The following is a 26,417-nucleotide window of genomic DNA, read 5'->3' on the forward strand; positions in this document are numbered from 1 at the left end:
TTTAAAATTCAGTGTTTATTCATATAGATTTTTATGTTTTACATTGCTTTGTAGTTTAAAAAAAAAAAAGAAATTAATGCAATTAGCATGAATCAGTTTTGGAGGAGGATACAATTCAACAGACCGACTTCCCTGTTATTTTTGTGAAACGCTTTTTTTATTTAGCAGTGTTTGTGTGAGCAGACATCTGTACATGTACCCTGGGTCCCTGGGAGTAGGGGTGGGGGTCGGACGGGGGGGGAAGTCAGAATTCTCTGAGCGCGGTTCTCAGGAGCCTTTCTCCCGGGTCATCATGTACCCACGCGTTTCCGGAGGAGACGTCGCAGAGAGCCTCGCAGGGGGGCTATCGAATCTGCGCTGTGAATTTGTACAAACCTCTGGATCCTCTGCTCTCTTCCAGATGCGCGGAGGTATTCAGGCCGGGAGAGGGAGAGAGGCTGTGAGAGAGGGCTGCAGAGGGGACTGACCGCCCCTGACCGCCCCCCCATCCCCCCACCGTTCACACACACCCTGGGACAGAAGACCACACACACTCGTCACCCCTGAAGTCCTGCTTCCGGCTCCCTTGTCCGCTTTCCCACAATCCCACATACTTGGTCCTTTTGCGCGCTCTGGCCTCCTCCACGCTTTTCCTGTCCTCCCCTGCACTCGTCTTTTTAACTTTTTATTCCCCTCGTTCAGTTCCTCTCGATCTGGTCTATATCCAGCTCCCCCCCCAGCTGGTAGAAGTCCTTGCCGTTCCTATGCGGCCCCTCCCAAAGAGTCTCCTCCGCGTTCCCCAGCGCCGAGTCCCCACTGGCCGTGGAGTCGCTGTCCAGCTCCTCATTGGGCGGCTCATCCCCGTTAGCCCCGCCCGCTTTGGTGCACTGCTGCGGCCCTGGGTCGCATGAGGAAGTGAAGTCGCTCAGGCATTGGCTGGTGCTGTGGTAAGAAGGCGGGGTTTGGGCTGATTGGCAGGAGTCCGCCCCAGAGAACCCGGGACAGCTGAGGCTGTGGAAATTCCGGAGTTTCTGAAAAAGAGAGGCGATTGGTGAAGCAGCAGTTTGGTATTCACTTCCTCAATCAAAAGCACTTCAGCAAGAAGACAAAGACATGAAGCCTTTTACTTGAGGTGCTAATCAATCTCAGAGAGCTTAAAGGGAGCCTACAGTTGTTCTCTGTACTCTACCCTCTAAATATGAAGTAATTCCAGGCAGAAACGTCCTTGCACAAGCTGGACACTCCCGTGTCTATAACCCTTACAAGGCAAATACGAACCCGCTTAAATTCCTGCCAAACGCAACCACTGGGGTTTCACAAAACCACCCTGAGTGCCTTTTAACCAAACCACCTCCCAGCTTCCTACACACGCCTCGTGTTTGCTGTGCATTTCCATGGCAACGGGAATATTTGCGTTGTAAATCGACAGGCTTTTTCCAGCTCGTGGAAGGTTCATTTCAGATGCGGGGAGGAGGACACAGGGCTTGGTTTATACGGCCTTGCCTGTTCCACGAACGCGCGCGTTGTGCTCACGTGACCTGAACGCGGTCGCACCGAAGCTAGATAACTATAGATATAAATTTGTCCTTTTAAAAATTGTTCCAACTCAAGTGGAGTCCACAGCAGGACTATAACGTTGGGATCAATTTTAGTTGGGATCAATTTTAGAGCTAATTTTTCCAGTTGCATGAACGGTAAAACACTGATAGCCAATCAAAATTCAATGTCCAATTGGATCCATGGAGATCACAGGAGATCAAACGTCCCCCCAGCTCGCTACCCTCCAGCTTGCACCCTCCCGCCTTCCCCTCCTCACACCCTCCCCCTCCACGCACTCCCCTCTCTCGCTTTCTCTCCCGCACTCCTCCTCTCCTGACCAAACTCTCTGCACACTCTCTCCCTTGTGAAAGGGTGACAAGGCCATTCATAAGCCAGGCCTGATGAATGAGCCAGCACTGAGAACACGCGCACACTCGCACACTCACACACACACACACACCACTGTACTGTGGTGCTGACCCAGAAGCAGCTCTTTATTTACTCACGAGGCTCTCTCACTTTAGGGGCGACAGCCATGTGTGTACAACAAACAACTGTGGTCAACCTATACCCACAGCGGGAGAGCGGGTGTGTGCGCACATGCGAGCCTCCGTGTGTCGTGCACGCATATGCCCTTAAACTCTGCTCAGGAGGACATTGGCTCCCACAGGCCCTTGCACAAGAGACTTGAGAGTTTGCCTCGAGTTCCCTGCTGCCCGTCAAGTGACTCCTTCCCCTGCAAAATGTTCAGGGGATTTCAGCTCTGTGGCCCAAAGACAACAAGATTCGAGGGAATTTCGCTCCTAATTCTCTGTAGACTAACCCAGCTTTTCACCTTGTTTACTTGACTTCTTGTCTGCACAACCCCACTCCCCCCCCCCTGTGAAATTGTGAGTTTGTTCCAGCCAGGCAGTGAAGGGAAGCATTCTGCTTGAGAAATAACCTTACCATAAAACCAGACCTTCAACTTTTCTACTACTCACACTGACGCTAGCTGCAGCTCTTTAGAACATTCTGGTGGAGTCTATAGTAATGACCTGATGCAGATTACCCCAATACCACATTTGAGGAAGGAAAAAAATAAACCTCAGTTCCTCATTAAGTTGCGTTATTAACTGCAGTGTTGGCTCTAAATTAGTTCAGCTGAGTAGTTACTGTTGCAAAATTCCCATTGTGGGTACATTCGAAGGTAACAAAACAAAAGTTGCCTAACGGTGGCTGCCCTGCTGCTTGGAACATAGAAAAACAGAAAGAGTAAATAAGGGTAAACCAGGCTGAGAAGGTTGAGTCCCACTGCACTCAGTGAGTACATAACACATCTTCCACCGATCCCCAACTCTGTGTAATACAGCTCTGCTACACGCACGGTTCCCTTCGCCCAGAGCACGGCACTCAGCTGACCCTGCAGTGCCCAGACAGTCACCCATTCACGATGGCATGCCCTCGCATGTGTCCGGTTCTGTGTGGCGCTACAGAAACGGAGGGGAGGTTGCCATTCAGGGAAAACATCAGTTTTTCCTTCCATTCGGCCAACGGCGTTCGTGGAGCGGACGGCGCTGGAGCGAGCAGCTGTTTTGGCGGGAGCGGTGGTATTTGAGGAATCCCGAAGGCGTAAATCTGGCGTTGGGTGGCTGGGCGAGTGCCCTGCGTTGCCCAGTCTACCGCATGGGGCGGTCAGCATCGCGCCACACTTGCAGACACACACTTACTAGACGCCAGGCACACACACAACTCACAAACCCCAGAGCTGCCCAGCTCTGGGGCTAAACCGCATCTGGGCAGTCCATACACGCATAAACCTGATGTTTTAGCAGACACTTAACGAGTGATTAGTAAAAGTTCAAGGACTTTATTGTCCTCTTCAGAGGGTATATTGATATGGCTATTACAAGCGACTTTGACCAATTCAAACTTGACCAATTCGAATGACAGTCACAAAATAACTAGTGACAAACACAGGGTTTATATTTATTTGCTGCTCAAGATGGTGAACAGCCATGTGTGGTGTGTGTAGTGTGTGTTTGTCATTCCGCAGATAACCAAAATGGGTCTGTGTGCTGCAGACATTATACACAGCCCTTTTCACAGTCGGTGGATTGGAATTAAAACACAATGTTAACATTCACAGTATCAAAGAAATCACAAGTACACTTAAAGCACCCTGAACTATGATTTCACGGTCGAAACGTGCGATTCAACATTCCTGCCAGCCTGTGTGCAGGTGTCCCATTATCTTAGGAAGGAATGAAAAGAAAAGTAAGAAGAAAAACAAGGAGTAGACAAAAGGCAGGAAATAACGAACCATCTTAGGCTGGAACATGATAAGGCTTTCAATAAAAATATTTTTGCTGCCCTTGGAATGTTTTCACAAAGCGCTCCCGGTTGAAGTGATGTGTGGCATAAGCAGTCGATTATGTGCAGGTCTGGCAGCCGGCATGGGAGAAACGGTGTTCATTTTCAGCGGGGAACGATGGTTAGATATGTGAACACGACCATGCAACCGGCTAGGGGTAAGCGTTGTTGATGAAGATGCTTTCTCACGATGGTATTCTCTGCTGGGTTCTCTGCGTGTTCTAGTGCGGGGATTATCGGCTGGGATAATCATTCTGCCAATCATTCACGCCCCTGAGTGACTGGCAGTCACGTCTCTCTCTGTCACTGATGCTCAGCTGTTAAAACACTCCCGCGATGGCCATTGGGTAGCTCAAGGCATGCCTGTTCACTATCGTGCCTGTGCATGTACGTGCATGCCTCTGTAGGTGAGTGAGAAGTGTGTGCACATGTGTGCTTGTGTGTGTGCACACGTTTATACACATTCGAACCCCTTATGGGCGGATGCAACATCTCCCTTAACCGAGGAATGCGACGGCAGCATTGTATTTGATCATATGACCGTTTTTCAAGACACATTGAAATGCATTGCGATTCCTAGGCCTTTCTATGGGTTTTCTATAGGGTGCCTTGGTCCATAACGGGTTAATGTGAGCTCTGTGTGTGCACGTTTGTTTGCATATCTGTGGGGGTTTTTTTCACGTGAGCTCTACATGGATTTGTGTGTGTACAATGTGTGTTTGTCCATGTGTATCCAAGTGTTTATATACTGTTTGCACACACATGTGCATTTTACTACAAGCCATGTGTGTCATGCGTGTGCTTAACTATGTTCTGTATGTAGAGGGTGTGCTCATGCATGTGTGTCTCTCCAGTCTGTGTGCTTTCAGAACAGCTCATAAAGTCGGCTGAGAACATGCCAGTCATTCTGAGCGAACAGGAGCATGCTCAGAAGGCTCTCAAACCCACAGGCTGCAGCACGGAGATCTCTGCCCCAGTCAGCAGAGCTGCACAAGTCGTTTTCACACGTCTCCTGCCATCTTAGTGAGAAGCGAGAACATTTCAGCCACTGGCCGCAGCCACCAGCAGCTGCTGGGGAAAAATGAGCAATCAGATCTAATTGTGCTGCTTCCTAATAAGGACCTAGAGGATTAGTCACAGCGTATGACCGAGGTGATCAAGGAGGTTTGAAGTATGCAGGTCTAAATATGCAGTGGACCACACAGCTGAGAATCGTGCTGCTGAGAATTCAAAGTGACAGCTGAGCGAGGCTGTCCTCAATAACATTGGTTTTGGGGATAATGTCATGTTTAACACTAGGAACCGCCATGACTCGGGCGTTCCGCGTTTAGATCGGGAGTTCCCCGCGCCGTTTCTCGCCCCCGTCAGGGGTCCACCCAACCCCTGCCCTCCGCGTCCCGCCTACGAAGATTATCTCTGCTGCAAGATGGCCAACTCTGCATTCTGTGCTCTGAGAACGCTGGACCTGACGCAGTTTTCCACCGCTTTGAACTCTTAACTCCCAAACTGGTTCTGCGGCGACTGGAATTCCTCAGCCAATCCTCGAGGGAGCACGTTAGCTGGCGGCCCTCCTGATAAACGGTCTCGGGTTCATCCACAGCACATGACACCCACCCCTACGGTCAGCTTCATGCATGACTGTGCGTGGTATGCGTGTGAGCGTGTGCGCGCGAGCACACATTCGCTGCCGGAGCCCGGTGCTTCCCAGCCCCCTGCGTGTTTTTTCTGCGTTTTCCCACCAATACCTCCCAACGCACTAGCGCAGACCTCTCTGCAGAACTGAAAACCATGCACCGGTTATAACCCGACCGAGACGGGGGGGGGGGACGAAAAGCCTCCCCGCTTCCTGTTTCTGGAAAGCTCCGTCAAAGATAATCAGGAGTCCGAGGTGTAGAATAACATTCCTGACAGTGCGAGCTCTGGCAGGGTCCCGGGTAATTCCGAGCGCTAACACGCAGAAAGCGCCTCTCTACTCGATTAGCGTGGGGTGAAGCTGCGTCTGTACACTTTCTAAAAGCCCATTAACAGGGCTGAGGGACCGGGGCGCGGGGGTGGGAGACGAGGACGGGTTCCAGTGATCTGACCTCACGAGCCGGCGGATCTTAATCGAGAGCGATGAGGTGGAGATGCGGGCCGACGCCAGTCCGCTGAATAATGCCCTCGGCGGGATTCCCTGGGGTTTTGGGAGAGCCAGAGAGGGGCCCGGGCTTGATCTACAGGGAGAGGCTCCTCTGATCCAAAATCCTCGCCACCCCCTACCCCACCAACGCTATCTGTGGTTTATACAGTATGCACCGTCTGCACCAAAAAACCCGCAAGGGAAGTTTTTTCAGCATAAGTATTACTCAATGTGTGAAAGTACCGTTCTTCTATGAACCTACCTTTACCATTACATTCTATGTGCAACGGCAGTTCTCGAGCACTCACTAGGTCGCTAACGAACTCTAGCTAGCACAAAGAGCTAGCTTCTTGCAAGTCTTATTAAATGTAATGAGCTTCTGAGCAGCTAAGTCGTAAAGTAGATTGCCAAGGGCACAGGCTAGACACCACAGCCTCGAAGGTTTATATCCTCAGCCAAAAATTATGAGCTGTCTGCAACTATAAGAGTTGACCATGTCCCACCAGGGCTGGTTTGAATTCAGCAAAGGCTGAATATGGCGGTGTTAGTTCCCTTCTCTTTAAAGTGGGAAACATGTTTAAGGTTGACCTTGACCACAGCCAATCTGTACAATTATTATTCCATGTTATCTGGAAAATATCAAAATGTTTTGGAAAACTGTAAAATGGTTACTAAGTTCTGATGGCTTACATGGGAAACTACTAAAACCATTTCTCCATGGAGTGCATTTCCATAGCACTTGCCAGTTACAAAGTTATTCTGCTATAATTCTCTTTAAAACCACACAGTAACTCAAAATCCAAAACAGGGATAGATAACATTCGTCCTGGAGGGCTAATCTGTGTGCTGGTTTTTGTTCCAACCAGTTAGCTTAGTTTTAGTTTTCTGACAGCTCTATAAACTATGCAGGTTCACTCCTGTACTTCAGCACAGTAAATACAGTCTATAGCTGGTGCTTATACAAATGTCAGATCAATATATGATTTGGCAAATGAAAAAATTAAGAGCAGAATCCTGAAACGGATCGGCCCTCGCTGTGTACGTCTGTTCAAAATAAATTCTCATTCAGTCTCTATATGAACGAGGGTGGTAAAGGAGGAGCAGGCTGAGTAAAGACTGTGGGCCTGTGGCTAATGCAAAAGGCTCCTGCATTAGCGACAGGGCTCAGTTAATCAGTTTAGGCTAGTCCCAGGGCAGCCTGCCACAGTGGGAAATACATGTAACGGCCTTATCGGAAATGCGCAAAGTGCGATCGTTACAGCGTAGGTCCTCAGGGATTGTGTGGGGATCCTATAGCAGTTATCACACAGAATCAATGCAGGCCGCTGACCTGGGTCATCTTGGTCAGGTCCAGGGACGGCCGGGCTTGCTGGGAGTCGTCGGGCCTCCTGCGCTTCATGCCGATCTTCTTGTCGTTGAGGACGCAGGGCTGCGAGCGACTCCTGGCCAGCCCCCCCGCCCGCCGGCCCATCTCCGGGGTGGAGTCCGGGGAGCTGGCCCCATCCGGGGCCCCGGGGAGGCAGATCTGTTCATGAGAGAGGTAGAGGGGCCGGGGGGCGGAGGGCTGCAGACTGGTGAAGGTGAAGCAGGGCAGCTCGAAGCCCAGCGGCAGGGCGTTGGAGCGGGCGGGCAGGCTGAAGCTGGAGCTCCGCTGCATGGCGGGGAACGAGCCCCCCCCCGCGGCGCCCCGCTGCACGCTCCCCCCGCTGTGGCAGCGCCGCTTCTCCACCGACGTCCACACGCGCGAGCCCTGGGGTCGCCACGCCGACCGGCAGCCCGGGTCGTCCGAGCAGGACAGGGAGCGGCACTGCCGCTTGCTGGGCGGGGCGGCGGAACACGCCTTCACGTCGCTCAGGCTGAGGTCCCGGATCAGGCTGGTGATGGAGACGGAGGGGGCGCCCGTCTCCCTGGCCCAGCCCCCGCCGCCGGGGCTCGCCTCCGCCACCCCCCCGTCCCACAGGCTCTCCAGACTGGTGCCAACCGGAGCCCGCTGGATGGCACAGCTCCGCCCCAGGTCCCGCCATCGATCTGCCCCTGCGCACACACACACACACCTCAGTACTTTCCTTCTGAACCCGAAGCAGCCTTAGTTTCACACAGACCTTCCAACCTCATTTAACACAGATCCAATTCAACTTTTTACCCCAAATGCAACATCGCTTCATAAACAAATTACACCCCAAATCACACCTCGGTTCCCAGTTCACTAAAAATTTTGTCTGCTCTGTCCTATTAGCCTGTATACCTCTGCAAACACATAGCAGTGAGTCCACTTCAGGTCTTTTTTGACATAACAGACAAGAAAAACAAAAGCGAGAGAGAGAAAGAGGAAAGGGGGCGAAGCTGTGAAGGCCTGACACGTTCCTTCATAACAATACTCTGAGTGGAGCTGAGGCCAGACGGACAAAAGGAGCCAGAAATAGCAGCTCCTGGTTAGTGGCAGCCTGCCACGACCGGAGAGCCCTGCTGTGCAGGCTAACACATCAGCGACCGCTTCAGCACCAGGGGCCCGGCACAGTACAATCACGCATTAGGGCTGCACGATATAAGACAAATATGCCACATGCGATAACGTCGTCGAATATTGCAATGATGCTATGAAAATATTGAGGTGTGCACAGTTCTATTGTCTTTCTAGTTTAGGTACACTGCTAAAATAGACCCCAGACAATGAATAGCCTATGCCTACTGAATGAAACAAATTAAATGCATTCTACTCATCGCAGCTCAAGCGTTTGCGATGTTTTTATTGCGCATGTTCGTATCCCGATGACGATAAATATATGATATATCGTGTAGTTCTATTACTCGCATGTGTGGCTCAACACAGGAACTGATGACATGACTATAAGGTCACGTGCGGATATGACAGCACCACATGGGCAGGGGTCTATGGTCTTCAGACTGTGCTTTGATACTTCAACTGTTTGCATACCAGACATGCCTGACCATACCGATGTGCCTAATACAACTGATTATTTACTCAAAGGACATTGCAAAAATGTCTGTTTTAGTCTTCTAATGAGACTTTTTCTCTCAAGTAGAAAATTACCCCATTGGAAAATCCTGAAATTAGTCAAACTGTCTCACCTCATATTACCTCAATATTTGTGTCTTATTCAGCAAAAAAAGTAATAGAAAATATTTTATGTCAAATATAGGACTAAAATACTTGTTCAGATTTACTTTTTATTCGGTTTTTGGAGTGAATTCAGTGTCTTGTTCAACAGCCCACACGTTAAATGATGACATCCAGGATTCCAAAACCTCTAAAAGATCCGACGCCTTTCAAATTCCATCCGGCTGCTTGCTGTCTCAGCGGAGTCCAGCCCACTGAGGCAGCAAGCAGCGTCCCGTGAAGACCTAGGGCCAAGAGTGCCGTGCGGAGGGACCAGGTTCCCCAAGCCCGGCCCTAATCTGACCACCCCATCATTCACGCAGCATTGAGCAGAGCATGCTTCCCTGAATGAAGCCTTGTCTCAGAGATCTGAACCACGCTCACACATTCCTGGAGGTGAGCCTGGCCTCAATTACAGGCCAAGACCCCCTACGAGAGCACACGCCAAGCAGCACACCGTGAATACAGGGCCACGCCCCGATTGAGACCCCTGCGGAGAAGGACTCTGTAAATCTGGGCTGCAAGGCCCTGCAAGGCCCTCTACGTAGGCAACGGTAAACAAGAACTGCGCCTTTTTCAGAAACTGGTCCTACCAGCCAATAAAAGGTACCGAGGACCTCTCGCTAGTATCGGTAAATACAATTCAGCCCTTTCAAAGACTTTTTCAATCAGTACTTTTTCTCCACTTTTCTCAGAACAGCTGAAGGTTTTTTGAAAAGGTTATTTACGCTGGTCTACAAGCTTAGGAGAAAAAGTAGGCCAAGGCACGACCTGACAAAAGGGTTTGTGTGCACAGGGGTTTCGTTGGTGAAACCTCAAAAACTAGTTCAGTCACACGTATACAATGAACAAACGGCATGGTTCATTCGGGTGCAGAACTAGACAAACTCCACACATGGTTCATCCAGCAGAAGCCCTGGATGAGTTTGACAACCAGAGCTTTGTGTGGTCTCCTCTCTGGGCAGAGGCCGCATGGAGGTAGGGCGTAAGAAGAATCTTTACTAATCCCAATCACCTTTGAGCTTCATAACAATGACTGTCACACACCACCACCGCAAGCCACACCTGACATTCAGCGCAATCAAAGCTATTGAAAAGAGCACTTAATTACAGTAATTACTCGGTTAATTATAGTTGATACTCAACTTCACTCGAGACAAAAACAAGGGAGCAGGGAGAGAAGAGAGAGAGGAGCGGGGTGCCAGGGGGGTCTTACCCATAACTCCGCAGGAGAAGAGAGCTGTCCCCTGGCTCATCATGGTCTGCTGCCCTCGCTGTGGATGGGACAGAGAGGGGGGGTGGGGAGAAGGGGTGAGAGGGGCACTGCACCAGACCAAATTCCCCATTGGGAACTCTGACCACCGCCCTTGTGACTCTCACACGAGACTGCCTGGTAAGGGGGGCCATGAAGGACATTGACGAGAATGATTCACCGAGAAAAACAGGAAGTGCAACACTCCTTTGTTACTGGCAACGAGCTGTCGGTAATGAGATGTCGTAAACTACAAAAAGATTGAGCAGTGTGCAGAGATACATGTTGGGAGAGAGGCTTTCGCAGATGGACTCTGATTTCTGATTGTGTTGGGAGCGCCTCTCTTCCGCATCCCGCCGTTCAGGCTGAGCCCAGGGATTCCTCGCAGGAGGCACCGGTGTCCGCCCACGTTACCGGGAGACCACCCTCCTGAAGTAAGCAGCCTTTTGAATCGCAAAAGGAGGCCAGACTTACTTTCCAAACCCTATTAAACCCTGGCTTTACACAGGGAATGCTGTGCAAACAGATCTGACACACCCGTATCATAACAATCTGTTCTGTTGAGATGGTAGCCATGGTAAAAAAACAGTAATAACATCCTTTCATTGAGCTCATAATACATAATAACAAGCACAAGTTTCACTTCCTGTCCTTTCATACTTTCAAGTTCTCTGCATCTATTCTTTGCATGGAAAGTCACGTCAGTCGGCCGTGTGTGGGTTGACTGGAAAGATATGCCCGGGCATGTTCACTGCCTCCTTCTTGAATATTCATGTTACTCATTATGAAAAGAAGAACATAGTTATGCATGATGTTGAGAAGAGCGCATTCAGACCCACAAGGCCATCATTTTCTGGAGAGTATCAAGCCTGAACATGAGCTCTGCCTTAGCTACGTGACCTTTCCACCTATTCCACACCTTGACATTATGTAAGAAAATATGACTGCAGTGCATATTTTTCCTGTCACTAATTATAGACTTTTTGTTCAATGAAAAGAGTCTTTTAAGAACCTTATTACCTTGGGGTTGCAACAAATGAAAACCTACACCAGTGGTTCCTAACCCTGTCCCTGGATATCTAATGTATTGTCGGTTTTAATTTCAACCCTAATCTGGCAAATCTGATTCTACTACTTAGCAGCTCTACAAGATTTCTAGATGTTGAATGAGGTGTGCTTTGTTAGGGTTGGAGTGAAAACCTACAGGACAGTAAATCTAAAGTGCCCGACAGTAAATCTAAATCGCTCGAAAGATTTGCTCACAACTTACTTCCTGATGCAACTACCTATTGGAATTCTGCAACTGGGTGCTTGTACTTTCGGACTTACCAGATCCAAGTCCGACTCTCTGGACGTTACATCATCGACTCCCTTCTTCTTTTCCAGTGTTTTAGTATGAATGATCACCATGGTAGCACATGTCTCTGCCCCAGTCCACTCCAGTGCAGGCAAAGGCCGGCTGAAGGCATCTTTGCTGGTGTCGCGGCGTGAACAGGCTGGACGCGCGTCCGGATTCCAATTCTCAGAACGCTTTCGCGCTCTCCCGAAATGTCTCACGGGTCTCTTCTGTTCCCTAGAGAAACACAAGGAGATACACCAATCACTAGCTGGTCAAGGGCCTTTGTTTTTCCACATCACAAAATGGTGGCCAACCTGGTGCCCGCCCACCAAGGGCTGCCTGGCCACGGTAACCGAGGGCCTTGACGTGGCCCAAGGGCCATACCATCTCCCAAGGTGATAGGGGGAGGGATGGGGGGTTTTCATTTGTCAGCCAGGTGGGCTGAAACACTGGGCCCATTTTCCATTTCAGGTTTGGATGAAAAGGCCAGCCACAGTCTAAGGACTGTGATTAAGGACTAAGAGTGGTTTCTGCTGTGGCCTAAGCACTAAAATGCAGCTGAACTTAGTTACCATGATGTGTATTCTACATGCTTTGTTTATGTAGGGTGTGGAGTCATGGGCCTACATAATGAAGGCATATAGAATAGCCATAACAATAACGGTGTCCTAAATACAATTTTGACATGGTAGACATTTTGCAGATGCTCTTACCAGAACAATGTACACATCATACATTCACTAACATACAAAGTGTTGATACAGCTGGATATTCAGTGAAGCAATTCGGGTCTAAGTACCTTGCTCAGGGGTACAATACTAGTAGCCCACTTCGGAATTGAGCCCTACAACCACACTGTTATTACAAGCCCGCTTCCATAACCATTTAACTATACAGTCGCCGACCAACCTGAGCCATATACTTGATGTCACAGCATTTTCACTTTTAAAAAGAACTAAACTTTATTTATGCTGTAAATATTCTATTGTAATATTCTTAATGATGACAGTGTGAAGAACTACTAATAGGGAACTACCCGGGTTGTCCATTAATAAAATAATAAACAAACTTACACAATTCCACTGCCATTCTCTTTCTACAGCAGGGACCCTATTAAGTAGCATTTTAAACCTAGCATACGTTTCTCTCACCCTAAGAGGCCTATCGGATATCTAAGAGCAGGCATGTTTGCTTGGAATATTCAGCTTTCAGCACACGCCACAGAGAGAACTCAGAGTGGTGTAACAGAATCCTCGGAGGCAAGCTTGGAATAGCTGTGACCTTGCGGTTATCCAAACAGCAGACTTCCATTAGCACTGTGCCATACGCTGTAAACTGGCTTATTAGAGACAGATGTACAACGTGCACTTTTTACATCGACACTTTTAATTAAAGCCCCGGCCAGGTATGTCAACAGCTTTCTAAACGCCGAATGGGTAAGAAAGAAGAAGATAAGATGTCTGCAGAGAGAGAAAGTCGCAGCAAAACTGAGGGCAGAAGGAGAAGAAGAGAGTGAGGGAGGAGGGAAAGAGTAACAGGAGACCAGGAGAAGGAGATAAAGTGATTGGTCAGGGAGGGAGGGAGAGGAGGAAGAAGCGAGCTGACCCAGGCCTGGTTCTGCTGGTGTCTGCAAGACAAAAGGCTGTTGTGCCAATGATGAAATACCGTGGGAAACAATGAGGTGACATCACGGCGGGATCACGAGCTCCCAGCGGCCATCATCACGGGACAGGGGCCAGGCCTGCTCGGGCGTTATACGGCCAGCTAGCGTTTCATCTTTGTCCCGTCACAGCTGACTCCAAGCAGCATATGATTTCCATTACTTACATTTATCACTCTAAGTAAACAACATGAGGCAGGGCTCCAGGGGCAAGTTTTTGTTCGCGGTTACTGAGGTTGCTTCACTGGCTGGAGATGACTAATGGAATCAAAGGCAGCAGGACACAGCCCTATCCCCGGGAGGGGGCTGGCACCATCTATACTTGAGAACACTCCCTAAGTGACAGGGTCACTGGGTGTAAAGGGCCATGAGGACAGCGATGATCCCATCTCCAATTATGGAGAATTAGGAGTGCCGTGGTATCAAGTAGAACATGTTTACCCTTCAAGATGCTGATGGAACCGATTACTGCATAGTGCTGATCGTGGACTTTTGACCACTGGCTTCTAATCTATACAAATCCCATGATCTGTCCCTAAAAGATGCACTTAAAAGGCTGAAGGATCTCTAAATCTAGCATGACTACGAACACTTTAGATTTTAGAAAGAAATCAGAAGACTATGTTCCATTGAGGTTCAGTCAGAGCAGATTTGACATACTTTAGCAAGAAAAGAGAATGTTCTGACAAAATTAACGATTACTACAAATACTAAATAAGCCTGGCTGAAGTTGACACCTCTAAACAGTTTCAAGTTTGTAATGTGGACAAATTTGACCAGAGACTGGACAGGATAAACTACGCAGTGATAGATGTTATTAATTGAACAAATGAGAAAACCTTAACTATAGATCTCCAGAAAACAGAGAATGCTAATAATTTGTACTCATCATTTAGTGCCATCATATTAGGCTACACGATTCGCAATAGCTCTGCAGGGCATGCATTTCAAGAGTGTGACACGGACTGTGAAATCACTTCAGTCAAATGAATGGATGAGCTCTCCGAAACCCTCTTGAATTTCACCTGGTATCTTGTTTCCTGTGAACAGTGTGGGTCGGGTTGCTGCATACTTGTGAACAGTTAAACTTTGATCAGTGCCCCGGTGGTGCCAGGAAACCAAGGCAACTTTCACGCCAGGGCTTTGGACCACCTCCAGTGGCACGGTCAACACAAACGTTTGCAAATTATCTGAGAATTCTACTTGGTGTAACCACATCTTTTTAAACCCCCCTAAGGACAAGTGGGCCCCGGTTGCATGGCTTGTTTGAGGTGGTGGAGTAGGCTCAAGTTCAAGGTGTCTTAAGTTATAGGACTTAAGAGGAGCGTTCAGCATTGGTCTTGTGCTGTTCAAGTTGATCAAATTATGATGTTATTCTACAAGATTTTTAAATGGTAGTTGACGATGAGAAAATCATTCAGGAAATTGATTTTAAAATGAATAAACGAAGCCCAAGAACCCAAGAAACAAGCACACACCATATAATAGGCAAGTAGTCCTTACCATGTTGATTTTTAAATGACATCTCCAACAAACACTTTCACTGGGTTTTTTGTTCCCATAGAACTGCTGTAGTGCCTTTTCAGGTTGCATTTTCTCAGCAACTCTTATCAACCTTATCATCTGCCACATAGGGTGTTCCCTGTATATAGCCCACATCCTCAACCTGGCTCCCTCTGATGTGTGGTGAGCATTCTGTTGAAAAGTATTTGCCCTTTGAGATTCTCTATTGGCACTACATACAGACAATTAATTGCCATTATATTTAGCATAACAGCCGCTGAAGTTAGCCTATTTCCTCTTTGATAGGACCAAAGTATCAGCTGACACCCTTGCTAATCATTTGAGCATGTACAGTATCGAGAGGTGTACAGCACCGCCAATGAAGTACCAAGGATAGAGAAGCACTGACATTTCACGTCAGCCCTGATGAAGCAGTTCAGTATTAGGAAAGTTCTTTGACTGTGACAAGGAAAGTACTGCCATCTCGCATAGTGGCGAGGCTGCAGAATGGATGAGCAAAGCATACCCAGACGCGCTCCAGCACAGCTACAGCTCCGTCGAGTCCTGCGCCTTCCCTATGAGCAGCTTCCTTCGCAGTTCACACTGTAGAAGTGGCAGGAAGAATGTGGATGAACTGGATTCCGTGCATATTCAGTTTTACCTTCTCAACGAGTGCAGTAACCCAACCTCCATTCCCTGCAGTGAACCCGCTCACAAAAACCTTTCAGAGACTGATAGGTCCTTTATCTCCCGAAGACCGGCTGTCACCGTGACGACATTGGGCGCAACACAAAGATAAAAGCTGCGCCGCTTCTGAGGAAATTCCCCTCGGGCCCTGAAGGGTCAATAGTGAGGTAAAGGAAAACGGGACTCATCGGACCAGGCAACCTTCTTCAATAGCTCAAAGGTCGAGTTCCGACACTCACGTAGCCATTGTAGACACTTTTGATGGTGGACAGGGGTTAGCATGGGCACTCTGACTGGTCTGTGGCTACACAGCACCATATGCAGCAGGGTGTGATACACTGTGTGCTGAAACACATTCCTCCTGTAACCATCATTAAAATTTCCGGTGCCACAGTAGCCCTTTTGTCGGTTTGGACCAGACAGGATATTCTCCATTGCCCTCACGCATTGATGAGCTTTGGCGCCCAACCCACTGTCACCAGTTTGTGGGTTGTCCCTCCTCGGACCACTGTCAGTGGGTACTCACCACTGCTCACTGGGAGCACACAATAACCCTGGCCATTTCGAAGATGCTTTGACCCAGTCGTCCGGCCATAACGATTTGGCGAGTCTCTCAGGTCTATGCCTGCCCATTTCTCGCACATCCAACACACTGACTACGAGAGCCAACTGTTCACTTACTGTCCCAGATACACCCCAGACCTTGACATGTGTCGTTGTTATGAGATAGTTTAACAATACCAAAGTTATCCCTTTTCATTTTGAGTGACACAAAACCATGTTTTTGAGGTTTCAAAGTTTTGTTGCAAGAGTTACGTGAGGCTGGTAGACAAAACTTTGGGGCTATAACTTGTCATCTTATGTATAAACCCTTTAAGACTATATTTTTACTCTTGACATTAAGATATACAGACAATGAAAGCAAATACATTAACATGTAACCACAAACGCAGCTGATGTGGTTGTTTGTGACTTTTGAATGGTGACAAATTGGCTAGCCTCCAAACAATACACAACTCCAGTGTTACTTTGGGCGACATGGCTCAGGCAGTAAGAGCAGTCATCTGGCAGTCGGAGGGTTGCCGGTTCGATCCCCTGCCCGGGCTGTGTCGAAGTGTCCCTGAGCAAGACACCTAACCCCCAAATGCTCCTGATGAGCTGGTCGGCACCTTGCATGGCAGCCAATCGCCATCGGTGTGTGTATGAATGTGTGAATGAGAAGCATCAATTGTACAGCGCTTTGGATAAAGGCGCTATATAAATGCCAACCACGTTAATTTTGACACTATATTTTTACTGTTAATATAGCATTAATACATGCAGATTATGAAAGCCAAGATAGTGGTGTGCAAAATGAGGATGAAAGCCTCAAACAGCCAAAAATGAACATTCTTCCATAAACATTGATTTATGTGAAATTGGCTGTCGCGACTTATGCCTGATTATGATAGAACGAGTCACATATATGCAATTTATTTCTGTTCTCATTGTCAATTTGTCAATATTTTTGGTCCCTGCTTTGTGGTACAGAAAAGAGTGGACTGTGACTGTACAGACTCACAGAAGATTATGTACAGACATCTCAGTGTTCCTTAACAAACACCAGTTCATTTGTCCACATTGGAGACCCATTTTGAAATGGCAACGTCTGGCTTGGTACTCCAGACCCTCTGGTCCCTGGCCTCTCCATGCATCAGATAGGCCACTAATTACCCGGCCTTAATTGCGGTTTCTCCCCTTACTCGTAACGTCTGCTCTGTGGCCATTACCGTAGTCTTAATCCACAAGGATACATTACATCAGAGGCCTGAGGCTCTCAGCCCAACAATTATGGTAATCCATCTTACTTGATCAAGGGCTCGTTGGGATGTGTAAATTCTCACCGGTACTTCTGTAGGGAGACGTAGAGGTATGCGCACAAGCCACTCCACTGCTTCCACTCGGCATATGCAGCAAGCATAACCCACGTAACTCCCATCCTCACCCTCACCAAGCAGAGCTCAGTGAAGTTTTTTTACTTTGACCCACTCCCTTGCCTTTCCTACACCAGAGACCACATGCACTGAGGCCAGGCAGTCATGAGGCCTGGGTATGTCTCCCCATCTCTATTCGACAGCCTGCAGGTCGCTGCGCCTTCATTGGAGCACCTGAGACCAGCTCAGCTGCAGGGCTGAAACTTGACCTCCGGATTGAGAGGGAAGAATGCAAACAAATCTACAGCCACACAAAGGATCTCATTAAGAGTCTCACATACCGACTTATTGGCCTTGCTGGAGCCATCATGGATTCTATTGTGATTTCCTTGGACAAATGATCCCCCTCTGCCTTTGTGCAAGTCAAACCTTGCTTACTGAAGGCAGCACTGTTTGACCTGAAAGTAGCTGAAAAATAACAAAATGGCAGTGGGAGAAGAACACAGAGAGTGTGAAGGTGTCTGAACCAAACCTGCAAACCAGTTCCGCCTTCAACAACATCGGAGGATTTGTGTCAGATCAGAGAGGAAAGGAATAGCTGTCTGAACTGAGTGAGAAGGGGAACGTAGGAAGACTTTTGATGATTAAGGCAGGTGGTATGTGTGGTCGTTCTGTGGTGGGGATGAGCGCTGGAGGGTGGAAGGGGAGCCGTTGGAAAATAAGCAGAATGGTTTCCAATTCCAAACAAAGTTTTTATGACGGAAAGAAAAAGAATAAAGGAAAACTCGCCAAGGCGTAACTATAGTAATCATCATCCATAGTCGTTTCCGGGGGGGGGCGGTGGATGAGGTGAGGCAGGCGTTGCCCCCACCCTCTTGGGGGCCTCAAAGTCACCATGCACACTTCTGTGCCAGAGCTCAGTTTTAGTGCCATTCTCTGACCCCCACCCGCAGACCCACACAATTCTTGCAAACCATCACGGAGCCACCCTCAATTAGCACTGCAATCATCAGACAGAATCTGCTACTTAAAACTCACCCAGGGTATTAAAACATAGAGCTAAACCAGGAAGCAATTTCATGCCTTTTCATAGTTTATTTTCCTTGGGTTCAATCCAGACAGCGTATTTCTTTCAATTTGTACGATTCTTCCTCATATAGGCCTTTTCTTTTTTCCGTGCCAGCAGTACACACCCAGGCGTGGGCCTATTTGCTGCACAAGGGGGGGGGGGGGGTGACGGTAATTACAGCACAGCCTCCAGCGGTCTCCTGGTGCTCTCCCGATGGGTGTCACTCACACGCGATGATAAATCTTCCAGAATGCACAGCCCGCTGGTCCACAAACCTCCAGCCCACTGAGGCATTCTGGGAAAGAGCAGCTTGTGGTATGGGTTATGATCGCCCTTGAGAATGCAGGCAATCAAGCAGCTAAGCATATGCCTCTTCCATTGGCTTGAGGCCCCCCGAAATGTTTAAAGCCAAACCAAACCATAGTACTGAGGGTATTCAGTGTCATGGGCTTTACATACTGTAAGCCATTAAAACTTTGTGGCCATTATAGCCAAGATGCTAAAAAAAATAGAATGATAAAATGTATAGGCAAATAAACACACAATACATAGTATTATTGTGCTATGTGTGTGTGTGTGTATGCGTGTGTGTGTGTATAAATATACACATGTGCATAGACAAACGCACACATACCCTAATGACCGACTCTTACCCCTTTGTCCAGAATTTAGAGTTCCATGCCCAGCTTTTTCACTTTCAACCAGAATTCAATACAAACAATTAGGACACAGGGTGAGTGAGCGAGCAAGAGGGCGTAGTTAAAATGAAATGTGTGGGTATACAGGCAATGACAAGCATGGCTAACAAGTTTTGTAGGCTTGCAAAGCACTAAGGAGCTGAAGGTCTGAGCTGTAGGTGGAGGAGGGAGGGGGGGGCACAACCATGGTTTCACAAGCACACAGCTGCCCACACAAACTGGAACCCAATAGAGCCATTTACCATAAACACAAAGGCCCTGCAAATCTGTGCATCTTAACCATGTAGGAGCCAAGTGGGGCAGGCTTTTAAAAAAACAACTCTGCTTAATTACTTCAGGCAGACCTTGTATACCTGCGCTTAGAAAAGAAGAAGAGGTTTGTTGAGGTCTGTAGACACAGGCCTCTAAAAAGTATAGGCCTACTTGTCAGGGTAATACAAAAATTTACATATCAATGTTGTCCACTCAGTCTCCTTATTAGAATTATAGTGCCTCATGGTTTGTGCGCTTTATACTGCAGCCTGCTCTATTTTCAGTAAATAGGTAAAGTATAAACTAGCACTGAGCTGTGCCTGGTCAAGCAGTTACCAGGCAAATCGATGACATGAAAGGTCCTTCACAATGCAGTGCACTGCATTTAAAACCCAACCCCCCCTCCCTCCCCACCCCCAAACCAGTGCTCTGAATACCTGATACAAAGAAATCTAGGCCTGTTCGTTCGGTGTCAGTTTCACACATCCTTTTACGTGGCCTCAATCCTCCCTCAAAGGCCGCACCTGCCTTTCCAGAACCTTAAAAACACCTGGCCTTAGTAACGCCACCGCACAACAACAAACAGGCCTGTACATTGTAAAACTTGTCATAATCTGAATTCACTCCTGATAAAACATTGGCAGTCATAATTCATTAGCCTAAATCCTCCCAGGAGACTTGCAGTAATGCACCTGCAAATCATTCACCTCTTCAGTCGCTTTAATTCGATAGGCTCGTAAATTCCCCCAGCCATGTTTCCATTGCTAAGCAGATTTGTGACAGTCTTTCAAGGAAGAGGCGTGCTGAAATGCCTGCGGCAAAGAATGCTTTGCCTTCACGTAGACAGTGTTTTAAAATTGAACTTCTTTCAATTGTGCATTAGAGCTGACACTTTCTTTCACATGATGTTTCACCTGGATCGTGAGAGGTGCTCCAATTAAAAAGGGACCGCATGACAGTGAGAAAAAATTTAGATGTGCACGCAATTATTACAGGATATGTAAAGCTATGCTTGATTTATGGCACCCACTCTAAACAATGAGGGAAAATATAACGCAGTACTACACAAGCCAATAGTGAATTTGTAACAAATTGCAGATTCTTTTGACAAGGGGTGTGCGCGCAGGGCAGGGGATTTGCGGTTAGCATTTTCATTTGATCCCATTGGCCCAAGAACTGGGTTGAAATCAGCTTTAGCTCATCTGCCCATTGCCATCACACATGCTAGTTTGTGTCAAGAGTGCTTGCATCTTACACATCTCAGTAACTGCATGTGGCAGTAACTCAATGCATAAAACATGCAGACATGGTCAAGAGGTTCAGTTGCTGTTCAGGCCAAACATCAGAATGCGGAAGAAATGTAATCTAAGCCACTTTGTTGCTTCCAGATGGGGTGATTTGAGCATCTCCTGGGATTTTCATGCACAACAGTCTCTAGGGTTTACAGAAAATGGTGCAACCCCCCCCCCCCCCCCCCTAAAAAACATCCAGTGAGCTGCAGCTCTGTGGGCAAAAATGCCTTGTCAAATGAGAAAGGTCAGAGGAGAATGGCCAGACTGGTTCAAGCTGACAGGAAGGCTACAGTAAATCAAAAAACCATGCATTACAACAGTGGTATGCAGGAGAGAGTCTCTGAACACACTGTCGAACAGTCTGAGCACACCAAGTGGATGGGCTACAGCAGCAGAAGACCAGAAGGTCAAAATTACGTATAATAAATACCTAATAAAGGGGTCACTGAGTATATTTCACATATAGTGTTGCAATAGCTTTCTGTTCAATATATTCTCAATCGCATAAGGGCATTTTCACCAAGTGACACAGATATGGCAAAAAAACTGACAGTAGGGATGGTGTAGACAATATTGGTTATAAAGGAATGTGACTGTTTTTAGAAACAAAGGTGGGGAAAACATAAACTGCCCTTAAGTATCAAAAACCTGTTATTCTTAAGTGAAACACTATCAAGACCAATGCCTTGGATGTAGGTGAATTATATATTTTTAACAGGCCTAAATATGCTCCTATATAACTGAGAACATAAATATAACACAAGTTATATTTGTAGTCTATGGAATGCAATGATTTAATCACACATTGAGAACAGCTAAAGGAGGAAGCAAGCCTAAACAAACAACTCCTTCCTTACTTTACAAGGTCCCTCAAGACTGACCAAAACATTAGACAGGATGAGAGAGACAACAGGCCTCATTCAAAAACACAGATGGTCTGGGCCTTTTAGCTGGTCACGGTGAGATAACAATCAAAGACTTCACACTGCTGCCATACCATTTCCATGTCATTTCAGTTACTTGGTGCAAAACCAGTTCTCTGTGGACTTTCATTTCTCTCTTCTGAAGAGATCTTTGCCCCAGTATACCCAGCTTACCAACACAAACAACCTCTCAAAAATATATCTCTCAGCAAAAAGGAAACAAGTTTAGCAAGCAGATTAGTGTTGCACACCACAAGATAAACAATATATTACATGAAGGCTACAGGGATTTGCCCGATAACCAAGTTACTTTAATTTTTTTTTTTTTTGGTCCGTAAACAACAAAATATTAAATAACATGGCTCTAACATCTGAGAAACACAATAAATTCTACCCGCAGCTAGCCTACTTTCAAGTTCGTCCCACTGTTGGAAGTTTTCACGGCCTCAATCTCTCAGTAGGAAACGATTTCAGACGACAAGCAGGCTCTGAATGCTGGGAACTTGGAAGCTGGGCCTACTCTGGCTCAAGCTTTCAGCTAAAAGGTAGCTCAAGTACGAAGGAAAATGTGACCACAGACACATAAGCCTCGAGCCCACAGGGAAATCTGCCACTGCGCAACTGGCGGCCACAGGATGATCCACCCACGTTGGTCGTCATATCCTCTCAGCAAAACTAAAGCATCAAATATTTCATTCAAAACATTTGCATCGTGCTGTGTGCATTTCACTTTGTGTAATGAGCTCATTTGCCTTTTTGTTTCTGCGCAAACAAGGTCAGCAGCCATTGTAATACGAGCTTCTTGTGGGGGAATTTGAATTCCACTGAGAGTAGATACTTACAGTATTGCCAGATGCCTGTGATTTTTATCCCCAAATATATTCCTCTAATCCCCCACACAACTGAATCCCAAACAATTTAGTAAGACTTCCTCATTTAAAATTCCTCATCTATCATTGACTCCCACACATATTTACTGCCCTATTTATTTTTTCATTTTTAAGGAAATTCCCCATCTGGCAACCCTGAATTATCACTGGGCCTTTCTCAGACATGTAGAAAAGGTGAAAGTGCATGCTCTGGGATAAGATAAATAAATACTGCTTATTTATATTGTGCACAAACACAAATGATCTCATGACACAATGAGTATAATGTATTCTGGCAAAGGCTATCTCATTTTGTGTTTCAGAGGCAACAAAGACAGACAATAGAGGCAAACTACTGGTAGTTACATCTTTAATGAGGGACATGAGTCTGAACAAATCTAAATCTATCTACCCATCTGAATTACAACCTGCCATGCTGCCAGTTTTGTGAAAAACACACAGCAATAATTAGGCAAATAGGAATGTGCTTCTGGGAGAGGCAAGATTACTACATCCCTCTTCAAACTACATAGATGTCAAGACATAAATCCCCATTATGCTGACTTACTCCCCTACAGAAATCTTGTGAAAAGGTTCTTCTGCAGTGATAGCTTATTCTATACAATTTTGTGTGTGTGTGTGTGTGTGTGTGTGTGTGTGTGTGTGTGTCTGTCTGTCTGTCTGTCTGCAGCGTAGTACACTATAAAACTGAAGCAGCAGTGTCAGGTTTTCTGCCTGAATTGTCGTGTTCACAGACCAGAGCGGGGCCCATGGCAGGAGCTTGCACACAGCAAAGCTTTTGTCCCCCCTGCCCTGCACAGCCCCGCTACAAAGCGAATGATCTCTCAAGCAACTCTTCACTACTTTACTTGGAGTCTGATCTATACGCCAGCTGTGACCATGCGCTATACTGCAGCAACCTGGAACATGGCAGTTCAGCCATACTTTTCTCTCCGTTTTAACGAGCATTGTTCTTGAGTGCAGCATTGTAATCTAGGAAGGAAGTCAACAACTCAATTACCGAGACGCAACCACACCAAGGAAAACATTTGTATTTCAACGTCCTTGGGACCTTAAGCGTTGTAGTAACTGGCTGGATAAAGTTAGCTAGTTCACTACACAATAGAACTAATAAATCAGGTTTATTAAATCAATGTTGAGTGCGAGTTTCCCCAAGTACCAGATCTACTTAAGTTAACTGGCTTGTTTAAGACAGATGCACCTCTCGGATTTCGACGTGTTTTATTAAATGTTGCCAAAATGTCATTCAATTTGTAGGCCACCCTACCCATGCCCATCGTTTACCTCACTTGTACCAATTAGCTAACTGCAAACAATAAAAAGTGATCCTCATGGTAAGCATGACATTTCCAGGAATCAAGATAAAACATGCCATTGTCCCAAGTGTCGATGCTGAATTGTCATACCGACAGGTACGCTACATCGAACTATTTGTGATAGCTAGCTAAAAAATAGTAGTTACATAGCTAGCCATTACACACAAAACTTGGCTAACGTTGGATGCTATCTAGCTAGCTAACTACAGCAGTCCTGACTCAGCTTGTTAGTTACTACCGCTAGATGAACATGCTGTAACTTATTGCTAGTTATTAACGTAATAACGAAGAGCCGGTTATTAGCCATTTAAGTTCACCAACATTAGGTAACTTCGGTTAATTGAGTACTTACAAGAATCGGGAAGCATACTGTCAGATTTCCCAATGATGAAATTATCTCTAAGGGATCACTGTTGAACTTCCCAACTGTAGTAGTGAACCTGTTGGAGTTAACTAGACAGCTGGAAAGCAAACTAAGTCATCTTCAACGGTTGCAACAAAAGACTAGCTCTACAGACAGCACTTGCATACACCCTCCTGCACGTTACAGCAACACTAGACTGACCTACTCTATAAACATTACGCCAGTTCCTTCGCTGTACACATTGTAACAGTATCCGCACACAGTCGAACCATTAATTTACTAGAGGGGGGAGTCTTGTATTTTGTAGTACAACTAGGCGAAAAAACAATGTGTTTATTCTCTATTTAAGTCTTAAAATCCGTAAGTATCTATTTTTAAATATAAACAATTTAACTTACGGTAACTATAACATTTACCTTAAATTAAACAATTATATTACACAGTTTTACCTTTTATACTTGGCATCGTCTACTCTGGAGTTATCGAAAACAATAGTATGAGGAGGCAACTAGCTAGTCAGTCGAAGTCACGGTATGATGTTTCAGGAGTTCCATCGTACAAATGCACACATTTAATTACCTATTAAATTTAAAGCTTTGATAGTATTTACGCAAACAGGAAAACATATTGATGATTAAATATGCTTGGTATTTGGGTCTTCCTGTACATTAAATGCATTTGAAGCCCTGTATTATAGTCTGATTTTCTTTAGCGCAGGAGTCTTGTGCGTCCTCCCTGCATATTCATCCACAGCTCAAAGGTTTCCATGCCAGATGAATTGCTGGAGATAATGCTATTCTTTGTCTTGTTTTCTCTGCGTTTCATGTGTATGTACATGTTAAAATAAGGAGTGTTTGCAAGTTATGTATTCTGCATGACAGAGGTACCAATACCAATATACCTTGTGCCTAGGCTATATGTGAAATGTTGCCTTGGATGTTTTCTTTATGTAAAAATGTATGAAATACCTGTTCAGTAAAGACACAACACATCCTTATCATAAAGATGAATTCAAATTTGTGTATCAAGTTACACACAAGGCAAAACAATCAGTAATATACCATTATGTGTGAGAGTGTGTATATATATATATATATATATATATATATATATAAACCACAGGTGCCAAAATTATTGGTACCCCTAACAATTATTGTAAATAAAATGAAACAAAGTGAAATTGGCAATACAATATTTTGAAACCCGAATTTAAGGACTATAAACACAGGCAGAGGGTGAGTCAACATGTCAATGAGCCTTTTTTAATGATAGGAAGGGATTTACAATGGTTTTGTAACAATATTTTAACACAAAAATATTACCTATTGTACTGTTAATCTCAGTTTAAAGGAGCTATATTGTGTCATTCCATCACTTCCTGTTTCACTACAGTATAAAAATGTGGTAACAAACATGCAAACTCCCTTTGTCAACCATCAGCATGGGAAAAGAACTGTCTATTCAGAAGACACAGATGGTAATTGACCATCACAAGTCAGGTACAAAAAAATACATAAATTCTTAAACATACCATTTTGCACTGTAAGGGCAATAATAAAAAGGCATAAAACATATGGAATCGTTGCAAGCTTGCCAGGAAGAGGATGCAAGTGCATTATCCCGACGGATTTTTTGCTTTTTGTGGAAAAATGTAAGACTTTGGTTGATTCCATTTAACTGCTTTAAGCATATTGGAAAATAAAACTTATATCAATAACTGTATTAGTTTTAGTTTACAACACTTTTTTTGCATATTTTTCAAGGGTGCCAATAATTCTCGTGACCACTGTATATTCATTGAATACAGTGTGAGGGTCTTGTACAGGAGTAAAGCAGAAACTATCTATCTGGGATTGAACAGGAAACTTCAAAATGGTAACTGCAGTATTTATCCATGGTACGACACTGCTTTGCTACACTGATACTGTTGCACCATGTAAATATACAGTAGCATTGAGAGAGTGACATTCACTATTTTATGAGTGGTTGAAATGGGGCACAGGCCATTTTCGCATATACACATGGTTTCCCTGGTCTGGAAAATAACACAGCTTCTTGCACAACTAATTCCATCAGCACTTGAAAATCATATTAAGATGTTTCAAACATTTTCCTTGGTTACAGAGTACGAAAACACAAATATTTGCTGTAT

At 46.0% G+C, this 26,417-nt stretch overlaps 1 protein-coding gene across 2 annotated transcripts; it reads right to left on the reverse strand.

Moving 5' to 3' along the window:
* fam53b (family with sequence similarity 53 member B) lies at window positions 1-24,507 on the reverse strand. Of its 2 annotated transcripts, none has more exons than XM_061231467.1 (5): window positions 24,254-24,507; window positions 11,689-11,932; window positions 10,324-10,381; window positions 7,320-8,023; window positions 1-1,010 (listed from the first exon to the last, which is right to left on the reverse strand). In XM_061231467.1, exons 2-5 carry the CDS (start codon window positions 11,767-11,769, stop codon window positions 678-680), a joined length of 1,176 nt encoding a protein of 391 aa, XP_061087451.1. In that variant the 5' UTR covers window positions 11,770-11,932; window positions 24,254-24,507; the 3' UTR covers window positions 1-677. The 2 variants fall into 2 exon arrangements, with proteins under 2 accessions (XP_061087451.1, XP_061087452.1); XM_061231468.1 differs by lacking the exon at window positions 24,254-24,507 and adding an exon at window positions 15,388-15,563.
* Window positions 24,508-26,417: the final 1,910 nt, after the last annotated feature.

This window comes from Conger conger, chromosome 2, assembly GCF_963514075.1.
Source record: "Conger conger chromosome 2, fConCon1.1, whole genome shotgun sequence".
Lineage (NCBI taxonomy): Eukaryota > Metazoa > Chordata > Actinopteri > Anguilliformes > Congridae > Conger > Conger conger.

Excerpts from the sequence above, each read along its gene's own strand:
- fam53b (XM_061231467.1), bottom strand. The coding sequence starts at position 11,769 with ATGGTGATCATTCATACTAAAACACTGGAAAAGAAGAAGGGAGTCGAT. Across the intron at positions 10,382-11,688 it reads GAGAGTCGGACTTGGATCTG|CGAGGGCAGCAGACCATGAT; the intron begins GTAAGTCCGAAA and ends TCCCATCCACAG. Across the intron at positions 8,024-10,323 it reads CTTCTCCTGCGGAGTTATGG|GGGCAGATCGATGGCGGGAC; the intron begins GTAAGACCCCCC and ends GTGTGTGCGCAG.